General features: G+C 48.5%; 1 protein-coding gene across 1 annotated transcript; it reads right to left on the minus strand.

Moving 5' to 3' along the window:
• Window positions 1-683: 683 nt before the first annotated feature.
• On the minus strand, window positions 684-4,013 carry NKX2-4 (NK2 homeobox 4). The gene is made up of 3 exons (XM_042461440.1): window positions 3,590-4,013; window positions 2,467-2,957; window positions 684-2,421 (listed from the first exon to the last, which is right to left on the minus strand). The coding sequence occupies exons 1-3, from the start codon at window positions 4,011-4,013 to the stop codon at window positions 2,215-2,217; spliced, it is 1,122 nt and encodes a 373-aa protein (XP_042317374.1). The 3' UTR covers window positions 684-2,214.
• Window positions 4,014-13,374: the final 9,361 nt, after the last annotated feature.

Consider the following 13,374-nt stretch of genomic DNA (forward strand, 5'->3'; position numbering starts at 1 on the left):
AAACTAATCCTACATGTGCCTCCGCAGATTTAATAGGAGGAACTCCCACAGGGTTTTAAGTCTTGTAGCGCAATCTCTTGCTTGGGAGTAAAGTTTAAGGTATCTAGGACCCAATGGGACTTACTTCTGAGTTGCCCGGTGTTGGATTTGTTCTGCAAAGGCAGGTTCCAGGAAGATGTTCTCCCGCCTGCGCCTCCAACTAGAAGGAGATCTCTTTAGATACACCTTTCTTACCGGGAAGAAGAGGCCACCAATTCCATTGATCATTTATTTAGAAGTGTTGCAGTGTTCCCTTTAGGATTTGGAAGCTGGGGCCTTCAATCCTAAGAGGAGGATAGTCCCCTTGGAGGGTGTCCTGGCCAATCTCCCCTTCCAAGAGGACCTTTCGGGACTTTTGTTTTCGTAGCTGACCTGGCTCTGGTCTAAATGCCTGAGGTTCTCTTTATTTGCATGCATTAAACCTTTATTGAAGTGGTCGTCACCATCAGATTTTGATCCAGGCTTTACTTTATTAAATCGGTTTCCAATTCCGGCTTTCGGAAAGCGACCTAACTTATTGAAAAGCAAATGAGAAATAATGGCTGTGCTTTTTTTTTTTCTGGCCAAAGGATTTAAAAAAGAAAAAATAATAAAATAATAATTGTTAAAAAAAACAACAACTCGATAATTAAGACCAGTATTAGAGCCGACGTATCAGGGAGGAATGAGCTCGTTCTTTTTTTAAAACAACGACAACAACAACAACAAGAAGCAGGTAATAAATTAAAAACAAGAGAGAACATCAATCCCTAGCCCAGCAAATGTTGTCCCATGTTGTCAAAGCAACTTTCTTGGTCTGTTTAACCGCTACTGACTCCATTTGGGAATGTTAAATAACTGAGCTCGATACCTTTGGATAGTTGCTTCACATTTGTGGATATTCTTCTGGGAAGGCAAACCTGAGGAGGAAATAATGGTCGAGTTTCCCCTTTCTTCATCCCACTCCTCCCCTGCTATGGATGGGTCTATATTGATTGATTGATTGATTGATTATCAGATAAATGTTGTTGCCCCCCCTTGAAATGGACAGAAGCAGGCTACCGTTCCTCTGGTCCTGCCAACCTTTCATCCCTTCCTCTAGTAGTTCTTCAAGAGCTCGCCCAGTAAATGCGGCATTGAGCAAAATAAAACAAGCAAACAAACGTGGACCTTAAAAATGAAATTAGCAGCACACTCCTCCAGGAAAGCTTCCTCCGGGTTCTTCTTCGGCCACCATCCGTTTCCAAAGCCCTTGTAGTGGACGTCTGTTAAGAGGAGAAAGCTCCCAGCAGCAGCTAGCCTTTTACATTGACAGTCGGTCGCCCATCCAAGGCCAGTTCCTTCTCTCCAGTTTTGGTACCATTGGCGGGTCTTGTCTGAGCTGTTGCCAGTTTATAGATCCAAACGCATCCCAAGTCATACTTAATAACAATTTAAAAAAACAACCCTTCTCTTCCTCCCCCCACCTCTTTGTTGTTGTTGTTGTAAAAATATCCTTCCCCCAGGATAAGGGTATAATGTATATATATATATAAACCATGCAACCACTTCTCCCCGCACCGAGACACCCTTCCTCCCGCCGCCTTCCCTTTGGCGACGATGGCGGCTCAGTTTTTGCCCATCCACCTTGAAGTTACGTTCTCCGTAATCATGAGATTGCACTTATACAATTATTAGTGCTGGTATTAATATGTTTTTCCCTCCCCTCCCCTCCAGGGATAAGTCGCACTTCAGAAGGCTATTGTCACTCTGGCCCAGAAGGGAAGCATCAACAAAGCCGAGTTCTGCCATTACCCCGAACTAAGTCGGGACCCTCTAGATAAGCATCTTTCCTTTCCTTTCTTTCCTCTCCTAAGCGGATGGCAATATTAGAGAATAACCTTCACAATTCCTAATTCGTTTCCTTTAACAAACAAACTAGACGTCCCTTTGCCTGTTGCTTTTTGTCAAGGTCCGACTCTACTGTCTGGGCTCCTAGGAGGATTTTAAAAGCGCTGTCGGAGGAGGAGGCGAGCCACCAATGCAGCCTGGTCCAATCTTCTGGGTCCTACTAGCCAAGAAGGCCCAAGAGTGGGGGGGCTTGAGGTCCCAAAAGAGGGAGAGAGACAGAGAGAAGGAAGAGTTGTGGGGCAGGGGCAAGGGGAGGAATCCAGTGGATGTGTGTTTTTCCTTCCTTCCTTGCTTGGCAGAGGGGGCTCACCATGTCCGGCCATAGAGCAAGCTGGCGTTGACCATGCCGCCGTTGTAGTCGACGGCGGCGGCAGTGTCCATCTGGGCCAGAGGCCCCACTTGGCTGTGGATCGAAGGGGGGCTCGGGGAGAGCTCCTCCAGGTCCGGCCCTTGCCCCAGGGCAGTCACTGCCGAAGGAGGAGGAGGAGGAGGCTGCGGGGGGTGCGGGTGGGGCTGGGGGGCACTGCCTCCTCCTCCTCCTCCTCCTCCTCCGTTGGCACTGGGGCTGCTGCTGCTGTTCGGGCAGGGCTTGCCATCCTTGACCAAGACGGGCACCGCCACCCGCCGGGGGGAGGACGACTGGGGCTGCTGCTGCTGCTGTTGCTGAGAGCACAAGCCGGGCCCCTCGGATGGCTGTTGTTGTTGTTGTTGCTGCTGCTGCTGCTGCTGCATCTGTGCCGCCTTGTCCTTGGCCTGGCGCTTCATCTTGTAGCGGTGGTTCTGGAACCAGATCTTGACCTGGGTGGGCGTCAGGTGAATCAGGCTGGCCAGGTGCTCCCGCTCCGGCGCCGAGAGGTACTTCTGCTGCTTGAAGCGCCGCTCCAGTTCGTAGACCTGCGCCTGGGAGAAGAGCACCCGCCGCTTCCGACGCGGCGTGGCGTGGAGCCCCGCGACGGGGCCCAAGGACTTGGCCGCCGCCTCGGCGATGCCGGACAGGGCCCCCATGCCGGCCATGTTCATGCCCCCGGACGGGCCCATCAGCCTGGAGACTGGACACACACGACACACAACACAACGGGGAGAAGAGAAGTTGGCATCAGAGGCAGAGGGGAAAGCAGGGCAGGGGGGACCCATCACCACCACCACCACCACCATCATCATCATCATCATCAGTTGTTCAGCAACCACTCCCATACACCATGGATAGTCTTGGTTTTGTCACAACGCGCTTTGCGACTAGTCGATTTGAATTGTCAACTGTCATTTTATCTCGGTTTAAAGCGGGGGAGAGAAACTATGTATAGTATTGTATGGTTTTAGATGTTGTTTGCCACTTTGGTTCTTTCTACAAAAAGCGGGATACTGTAGAAATAAAAGTTTTATTTATTTATTAATTATTATTATTATTATTATTATTATTATTATTCTTTATGATCATTCAGACTCTCCCTTAAGCGCTTCCTGTTGCTGCACCCCAGATTAAACCGGGTCCCTGGGACAGCGAGGGTGCCTCTGAGCGTGTCTAAAGCGTCGCCCCTGATGATGATAAAGATACAATATTTCTTTGTAGCCCGCCTCTCTCTTTTGGAGGATCGGGGCGGGTAACGGCAACCCTTGCCCCGGCCCCCTCCACCCGCTCCCCAAACTTCAGAGGGGGCGAGCCCAGCCCAAGTCAACTTACTTGTGGGGTACCGGGGGTCGGCGTTGGCCCCGTACCATCCGGAGGCGGCGGCGGCCCCGGCTCCTCGCACGCTCTCCGGGTAAGGAGGGCCCAGGTCGGCCACGTTGCCCAGCCCTCCGTTGCAGTAGCCCCCCACCGAGGCGTGGGCCGCGAACTGGGAGACGCCGGGGTGGGCCATGGGGTGCGGGTGGGGGTGGTAGGCGCCGTGGGCGGCCATGGGGTGCTGCTGCTGCTGCTGCTGTTGGCTCTGGGGCGGCTGGAGGGCCGAGGCGTGGGGCTGGCGGTAGGCGGAGGAGCCCCCCACCCCGACCCCGACCCCGACTAGGCTGCCCTCCATGGAGCCGAACTTCTTGTAACTCTCCTCCATGGGGCTGAGGATGTCGGAGACGGAGAAGGGCGTCGTGTGCTTGGGGCTGAGCGACATGGCGCGCCGGGCGGCCCCTGGGCTCCCTCCGACTGCGGGGAACGGCCACGAGGAAGAGGAAGAGGAGGAGGAGGAAGAGAAGGAATGAGGAGGAGGAAGGAAGAGGAAGGGGAGGCAGGGAGGCGCCGCCGCCGCCGCCAGCCCTCCTCTTCCTCCTCCCTCAGCTCTCCCTCCTCCTCCCCGAGGTTTCGTTTCCTCCGTCGGCGGCAGGTTTACCACAGACACCGGGGGCGGAGTCACCACAAATGCCCCCCTCCTCCGCCTCAGGAGCCCCCCTCTCGCCTCGGGAGGGGTTCCCCCAAACCCCGCCAACTGGAGGGACACCTTCTCCTTCCCAGGGCTTCCAACCCCTCGACCCACACAGGCAGCCCCCACCTCAAAAGGGGAGCCAGGTCATCACTGGAAGAAAAGAGGCGGAGGGGGTGGTGGTGTCTCACGACAACGGAGCCCCCCTTTTATGTTTGCCAAAGGTCTCCAAGCTCGGCGCTGAGGGGACTTCGTTCCCCTCAGAGACACACTCGAGGAGTGTCGTGCCAAAGAGGGCACCACACTCCTCGAGCCCCCCCTCAAAAAAAAGTCTTAGGGGTGTCCCTTAGTGAAGAAGGCCACCCTCCCGCCCTCCCTCTTCCTTTTTGCAGCATCCCCAAAAGCCCGCCAAAAGTCGGGCAGGTGTTGCTGTGGGCCGCGCGCCTCTTTTGGCGCCGTCCAGCAGCCCCCCAAAACCCCCTCAGCTCCCCTTTTGAGTATATAAATAAGGCAAATAGTGTCAATAGTGGTAGGGATACTGGGGAAGGGAGACAGGGCAGAGGCCGCGAAAGGGCTCCAGAGTCTGGGTGTGTTTTGGGGTTCGTGTGCGTCTTTGTGTGTGTGAGAGAGAGAGTGGGGAGCAGGAGGGTAAGGAAAGAGAAACTCTGAAGCCTCCAAAAGATGCTTCTGAAAAGGCTGAGAGGGAGGGGACCATTTTCTGTGGAGAACTGTTTTTAAACCAGAGGCGTTTGGGGGGGAATAAAAGAAGGAAGGAAAGGAGAAAAGGAACATTCGCCAGTTGTCCAAGGAAGGAGGTCTGAAGGAGAAGGGGGCGAGGAGGCGAAGAGGCTGGAGGGGCGCAAGTGTGTGGGGACGGCCCTCCCCTCCAGCCTCGGGATGAAGGGGACCGGGCTCCCCCAGGGACCCCAGAGGGCCAGGCTGCGGCCGCCTTGCTTTTAGCCCTGGGCCTCTCCTTTTCGACCCAGGCAGGGCTCCACTTCATCCAGAGGACTCTCTTCTGCCTGCAAGCCCTGGTCCAGCCGGCGTTGCCATTGTTGCTGCCGTTGTTGTCGAACAGCAGCTTGGCTTTGGCGGTCGGACGGACGGCGAGCCTTGGCTGCCCTCGTCGGAGGAGGAAAGGATCCAAGTTGGCAGGAGATGCCCGGTCGGAGGAGAGAGAGCGCAGCCTGGCTGGCTTCTTTCCCAGGAGTCCAGGGCAGCTCCCTCCATTTCAACCTTTTCTGTTCAGGAAGAATGTCAAAATGCCCCCTCCATTTGGAGCCTTTGCATTTCTAGGAGTGTTGGGAGCTTTTCTGGGCTCCTTTCCTCCGTTTGCCTTGAATCTTCCTGGGACTGAGGCCCCTTTAGATCCGTGTTGGCCATCCTCACGGCCCCACAGAGCCTGACCTCCCTCCTGGGTCGGTGTTTGGTTGTCACAACCGATGGATCCTGGGCAGAAAGACGGACTGCTCCCTAAGAAGGCCTTTTCTTCCCATTCCACCAAGAACCCCCCCCCCCCGACTTTCCAAGGCAGGATTTCTTGGGGTTCCCCCAAAGACCCCAGGGATCCTTTATCTTGAGAAGGTGCTTCCAAGAGACTGCTTTTGGCTTTCTTTTTCGACTAGGACTTTTTTGGGGGGGAAGCTCTCGGAGAAAAAATTGTAAGCGTAGGTGATGTGTATTTGGGTATAAGAACCTTTGCTGTGATAGACAGTGAAGGTTTTAAATAGTTCTTGCTTCTCAAGATGATTTACTTGTGATAATTTTGTTCCTTCAGTCCTCTACTCGGGTTTTCTTCCTGCAAGACTGAGGGCTTCCAAGAGGCACATGGAGTCCAGCAGATCCCATAGGACTGAAGAGAGGAGAAAGTGGCTTTTCGAGGGGATTCTGACCCACTCATTCTATGCAAGTGTTGATGCACGTTGATGTATGGCGACCCATGAATTTCACAGGGTTTGCTAAGGCAAGGAAAGACTGGCTCTCAGAGCTGGATTCGCCACTTCCTTCCTCCAAACTAGATCCTGCTGTTGGTTGGAGGTCTCCCATGCAAGTGGCCCTGCTCAGCTTCCAAGATCCGACAGGATCTGGTGCCTTTAAGGCATTTAGGCTCTCTATAGCGTTAAAAAGAAAGGAAAAGAAGGAATGGTTCAAGACGGGACAGGTTGGTGCCAGGTGGTTGTGGCAATGCCATCTGAGATTTCACACACGCACACATTTGTAACCCAGGAATTCACAAGGAATCATAGAATCATAGAGTTGGAAGAAACCCCAAAAAGGGCCATCCAGTCCAACCCCCTTCAAAGCATCCCGGCAGATGGCCATCCAGCCTCTGTTTAAAGGCCTCCAAGGAAGGAGCCTGTCATCTAAGGTAATACTTGGCCCCGTTGCAAGAAGACAATGGAAAAACTAGGCCTGCTTATCATGGGGGTTCACCATGAGACACAAAGGGCATTGCGACCTGGCGCCAGTTTGAAAAGCGGGGAGAAAGAAAAAGAGTTCAGCACTTTTAAGTGCCATAGATTTCAATGGGAGAATTAAGATCCTTTTTTGTGGGGTTTTTGGCCTATATGTGGCCATGTTCTAGGAGAGTTTGTTCCTGAAGTTTCGCCAGCATCTGTGGATGGCATCTTCAGAAAATGCTGGCATGGAAGTGCGTGGGATGTGTGTGTGTGTATATATATATGTGTGTGTGTGTGTGTGTACATATAACACACACAAACACACACACACACACACACACACACACATATATATATATACACTTGTCTCTCCATATTCGCTAGGGTTAGGGGCACAAGACCCCCGTGAATATGGAAAAAGCGCAAATAACAAAAACACAACATTTTTACCTGAGAGGACACCTCTCTTCTAGGTCCTCCATTGCAACTCTGCGGTCAACTTCCATCAGACACTGACCATAGAACTGCCCTGGAAACGCTACAAATGCCAAGTGGAGGATTCTCTCTAAGAATCTCTAGGTCCTTCAGTGCAACTTTTAAAGTTGACCATAGAGTTGCCCTGGAGGACCTAGAGATTCCTAGGGAGAACATATTAATCAAATCCATGAATAATCAGATCTTCAAATATCAAAGCTGCCAATATGGAAGGATGAGAGTATATACCGTGTGACCCTGGGCTGCGGGGGAGTGATTTCCATGTTAATCTGTATATTGTTCTGTTGTTGCATTAAGATCCTGTTTAAATGTCTGTCATTGAAACCAACGCAATTTACATTGCAATACGATAAAGATGCTGGGAGTGAGTCCCATTTGACTGGATGGATCAAACTTCTGCTTGCAAAGTCTGTGTTCATAATTTGGATCAGTTCAACCAAACTATGTGTGAATTTGGGTGCGAATTTGCTTTAAGGATGTTAACCCTGGGTTAGGTTTGTAGCTCTATTTGCAGAGGGAGGTGGAGGGCACCATGGCAAGTGGATTGTTTTTTACCTTCAGAAATAAAGTCAAACACACACATTTTGTGTGTTCCTGACACTTGTGGGGAGGGGGCCACACTAGCATAAAGGCATATAAATCTATTCTGGGTGGCTTACGAGGACATAGGCCTCAATATTTTCACCTCAGTTTAATGATGGGATAGTATAGCCTTGAAGTAGCATTCTTGTTGTTATGTGCCTTCAAGTTGTCTCTGACTTATAGCGACCCTAAGGCAAACTTAATCAATGACTTTCTTGGCAAGATTTGTTCAGAGGAGGTTTGCCTTTGCCTTTCACTTAGGCTGAGAAACTATGTCTTGCCTCACATAATAGTTACTTACTGGAAGGTAAGTTTCAACACAGGAGCCAGTGTGGCCTAGTGGTTTGAGTGTTGGACTATAACTCTGGAGACCAGGGTTCGACTCCCAGCTCAACCACTAAACCCACTGGGTGACCTTGGGCAAGTCACACACTCTCAGCCTCAGAGGAAGGCAATGGCAAACTTCCTGCCAAGAAAACCCCATGATAGGTTTGCTTTTGGGTCACCATAAATTGGGACTTGAAGGCACACAACAACAACAACAACAACAAAGTTTCAACAGTTCACTTGAAGTCCTGCCTCAAAGGGATACTGAGAATGGTTTCGTTTTGTGTACAAAATGTAAGAATTGACTATTGAAAATGCTTCAGATCATCATAGGGGTGGTGGTGGTAGAAAGTTAAAAAACACCACAATTAATGTTATTGCAGGGTTTGATTTGTTTTCTTCCCATGATATGACCAAAATAGGACAACCTCAGTTTAGTTATCTTGGCTTCCAGGGAGAGTTGGGTCTGATCTTCTCTAGGATCCATCCACTGGTCTTTTTAGGGGCGCATGGTATTCTCAGAACTCTCACATCACATTTCAAATGAGTTGATTTTCTTCCTGTCAGCTTTCTTCACTGTCTAGCTTTCACAACCTTTCCTGGGAAAGCCAGGTAGGGAGGCCAGGGATAGACTGCCTGTGAGATAGGTCCTTCCAAACCAGCCCTTTCAATCATGGCTTTGGCTGGGTCCAAGCCTTTTGGGTACTTCGTGGCCATCTGCCTCTGCTAGGAGCTTATCTTCAGGGTGCCCCAAACTAAGCCCCAAACTAAGCAGCTGAAGAGGTGTACTCACTGGTCTGAAAGCAGTCTGAGTTTGGAACAGAGCAGAACCATAACTGAGGTGAGAGCAGGGTGCGATGGGGAGTGTTCTTTCTGAATAGGGCCAAAAGTGTACTGCTCTTGTGGTGGTCTTGTACACCACATACAGTGGTGTTTTGGGAATTTTTAAAGTGTAGGAGCTCATAATGACAGCCACACACAGAGAGTTCAAAAATGCCAGCTGTTGTGTTGATCCATGCCAATAATGAATAGGGTTTGAGTGGCAGGAAATCTTATCATCCTTTCTGATCAACCTCTCATTGTCTGGCTTTTGACTTGTGGGCCCTGGCTCTACTGTAACACTGTTTGGGCAACACTTTGTAAGCATTCTATTTTCTATGTTCACACTAGCATGTGGCACAAAGGTTATCCTATAGTTACTCCTGCCCAGTGCAGGCCCATTGAATCAATGAGGTTAACCTATGTATTGGCTAACCAGTCACTTGATTCAACACGTCTACTTTAGTTGGGACTCACCAATAGGATTCAGGCCAGTACTGTATCCCCAAGGTAGCTCCTGTGTGGGAAGAGGTCCATGAGTCTCCCCATCATAAACCCATCTCAGTTGCTTGACTGCTTTGGTGACTTGAAGGAAAGGAACTTTTAACGTACTTAGTGTGATTTTCTCTTACATGAATTACCTATCTGTTTGTTTAGACCCAGGGTAATGCAGACATTGTGCTAGAGCCAGCAGAAACCGCAGATGGCATCCATGCCAGTTGCGTGGTGAATCCATTTGGGGTTTTACTTCGTCCTTTTAAGGACTTTGATTTCAGAGTGCTGCATCCTTTCCTTAAAACTCATCCAGCACCTTGGACAGCTCCTCAAATTCTATACAAATACCCAAATTAGTTTCACTGCCCTGCTGATATGGATGTCATCAGCTGCCACTGAGGGCCAAGGAAACAGTGTTTTGGAGAAGGAAGAGTTGTTGACATTGTCCCTTTTAAGCTAGTGACCTGGAAGCCCCATGCAGTGGGGATTATGTGAGGCCTACAAAAGGGGAGGGTGTGTGGATGTCTTGTCCCTGCTTGCAGTGTTCCTCTCTTCCCAGTTACTGGCCTTCCCATGCAGAGGTTGAAAGTGGCCTCTATTCATCTTTACCTGATAAGGCCAACTGTGCATTTTTATTCATTCAAAGATGAATAGAAGCAAACTTCAGAACTTCTCCATCAACATGAGAGGAAACCTCTAAAGGTGAGGCTAGGGACTTTGAAATGTGGTCTGTTTCAGCTCAGGACAATTTGAGGCCTGGTCAGTTTGATCTGGGTCCCAAATATGATTCAAGAATCAGAAATCCAGAAGACATTTTCCGTCACTGAAAATCCAAAAATAGTCACAATGGTTTTCTTTTTGTCAGAATTAGACCAGATTTTCCAGAAGACCAGTCTCTTAGCAATGGATTTCATCAGCCAAACTGCTGGTGACTAGGTGAAGGGACTCTTTTGCTACACATCTTGTTGGGTTACAAGTAGATTTCCATGGTGTTCGCTCATTTTCAGAAAAAGATGAGGACTGGTTCAGTTAAGGCTCATTTTCCTTTTGCAGAGTTCCCAGCTGGAAGTGTTGAATGTCTTGGATGTCTCTGAGACTAGTTTTAGCAAAGTAAGGCAAATAGGCAGTATGTAAATTTCATAGCTAAAAAAATGACTAGTTACATTTAAAGGTACCTTCAAACATATTTATGTGCAGAACCTAAACCCTGGATAACTACAAGTTTCAAGAAGAGAGCAGCTTAGCAGAGCCTGATGGAGGAGGAGGAAGATGAGGATGAAGAAAATAGGGAAGAGTCTTTTGTTTGCATTGTAAATACACTTGGGAGGTTCGCTGGTCATATGCCCTGGTTAAATGAGGAAAGCTTTAGAGACAACATGTATAGGGCAGAGGCATGCAGGATACCCTTATTTTCTAAAGACCTATTGCTTTAATAGCAAATGGATGAAGGATGTGAAAGAACGTTTGGTTGGGAAGCATTTTTGACCCATTTAAATTTTTTTAAAAAAACAAACAAACAAACAAACAAACAGGAACTGCTAGTAATGTAATTTATTTCTTGGCAGTAGTGGAGGAAGTTTGCACATATAGTGAAATCACCACTGGCAAGTTTTACATGAGTAGGTGCAGCAATGTTGATGCAAGAGCAGATTCTGCAGTTAGGCATAGGGCAGGAACAAGAAAAAGGAGTGTGGGAGGAGGAAATAAAGACTGATCTTATTACCAAAGTGCCTAATGGGCCATGTCCGAAAATGATGGGCAATATAGCAGTGGCCCTAAGTAACAAACCTGTAAAGTTTCAGAAGGGTAGCAGCAGTGGTATATATTGATGTCCCGTGTACAGATGACAAAGTGATGTGTCTATGTCTGTGTCTGTCACATTAGGCTGGGGTGGGCAACTATCAGGGGCCAACGGTCATGTTTACTGTGTCCAGTTCTGGGCACCACAATTCAAAAAGGACATTGAGAAACTGGAGTGTGCCCAAAGGAGGGCGACTAAAATGGTGAAGGTTCTGGAAACTATGACCTATGAGAATGACTTAGGGAGCTGGGGATGTTTAGCCTGGAGAAGAGAAGGTTAAGAGGTGATACGATAGCCCTGTTTAAATATTTGAAGGGATGCCATATTGAGGAGGGAGCAAGCTTGTTTTCTGCTGCTCCAGAGAACAGGACCCGGAACAATGGATGCAAGCTCCAGGAAAAGAGATTCCACCTCAACATTAGAAGGAACTAACTGACAGTAAGGGCTGTTTGACAGTGGAACACACTCCCTCGGAATACAGTGGAATCTCCCTCCTTGGAGATCTTTAAACAGAGGCTGGATGGCCATCTGTTGGGGATATTTTGATTGTGATTTCCTGCATGGCATGGCTTACCTAAAACAGAGGTAGGAGATGTGTGGTCTGCAGTCTACATGTGCCCTCAAAGCTACATACATGTGCCCTCAAAAAGTGGTTTTATGGACTGGACTGGATGGCCCTTGCGGTCTCTTCCAACTTTACGATTCAGTGATTCTATAATTCTATGCTTAGGGGCCTTAGGGGCATTTTTGACAAGTTATCATCCCATGCTGTGCCATTTTGGGCCTAGGAAATGCCTTTTCTCCAGCACAAAATAGTACGAAAATCAACTTAAAATGATGTGTTGGCAGTGTGGGGAGGGGGGACCATGGCAATTAGTTCCACAAGTTCCCTAGAAGACATTTGGAGGTATATTTGCCCCTGGGGTCCATAAAACCACTTTTTGAGGGCATATGTATGTAGCTTTGAGGGCACATGTAGACTGCAGACCACACGTCTCCTACCCCTGTTTTAGGTAAGCACACAAATTGAACCAGAGCAGCACATGCAGGGATGGCTGATGCCAACAGGGGCTTGTGGGGGATTGAGCGGGGTCACCAGAAGCCACTGAGGGTCAGTGATCTTTCATATCTCCAGCAGTCCATAACATGTAAAGAAAAAAAGAAAAGAAAAAGATGCACATGAACTAGACTTGTTTTTACATGAGTACTGTACCACTTTCCATCCCTGTCAGAAGTAAAAATAAGAAGCAGTACAGAAGCAGCACTCATAATTCCAGCTTCCATGTGCTATCTAAGAGGGCTGGATTTTTCAGGTGTAAGCATGAGTTTCAAGTACACAACGTTCATCTCTTTACAGTTAGTTCCCCTCTTCCTGCCTGCCCAGATGTAACAGCAACAAATGGCACAGTATAAACCCTAAATGTATACATAACTTCTTAGTTTATATATGTGTACTTAATCTCTGTGGAAATACAGGCACCATAGAAGGCAACAATCTTCTGTCTGCTTACCTGGAAGTAAGTCTAAACTGAAAATAATAGGACTTACTTTTCAGCAGACATGCTTAGAATTCAACTGAAATTACGTAAGGAGAGCGAAGCTGCAATGGTGAGAAAAATGCTGCATGTACACAGAGGTGTTTAGTATATTTAACTGTTGATTTTTCTTACACTTGCTACATTAAAATTAATTCTAGTAATTTTAAATGTGCACATATGCATATAAATGATCACATGTAGATTTAGGCAAATTAGTGCCCTGGATCTTCTGAACACCTAGCAATGCCCTAGAACATTTCCATGACTACCAAAGACAAATCCCTTATATAGTCACAACAGATTAAAACAATGCCAAAAATAGGAGGCAGGGAGCGTATTCCACAGAAATGACTTGTTACTCTTTTTCTCCTCTGCTGACTTGACAGCCACTGGGGAAATGTTCTGAGCATTCATGCTCATCCTATGTGCTCAGTATCAGTCCTGGAAGACGCAGTGCTTGGGTGGCTTTGTGCAAAGGAGAAGACGTCGTCTGACAGAATGCAGCAAATACGGCAGCGACATTGTACCTGCTACTAACAGCAAGTAAATAATGATTTGAAAAAGTTTCATGGGGAAGGGGTTAATGCCCCATCCCTCCTATGGTACCAGCCTTGACATAGACAGCTATAGATCTGGAGCCATCCTTATCTGTGCAGAGA

This window comes from Sceloporus undulatus, chromosome 4, assembly GCF_019175285.1.
Source record: "Sceloporus undulatus isolate JIND9_A2432 ecotype Alabama chromosome 4, SceUnd_v1.1, whole genome shotgun sequence".
NCBI classification, from domain to species: domain Eukaryota; kingdom Metazoa; phylum Chordata; class Lepidosauria; order Squamata; family Phrynosomatidae; genus Sceloporus; species Sceloporus undulatus.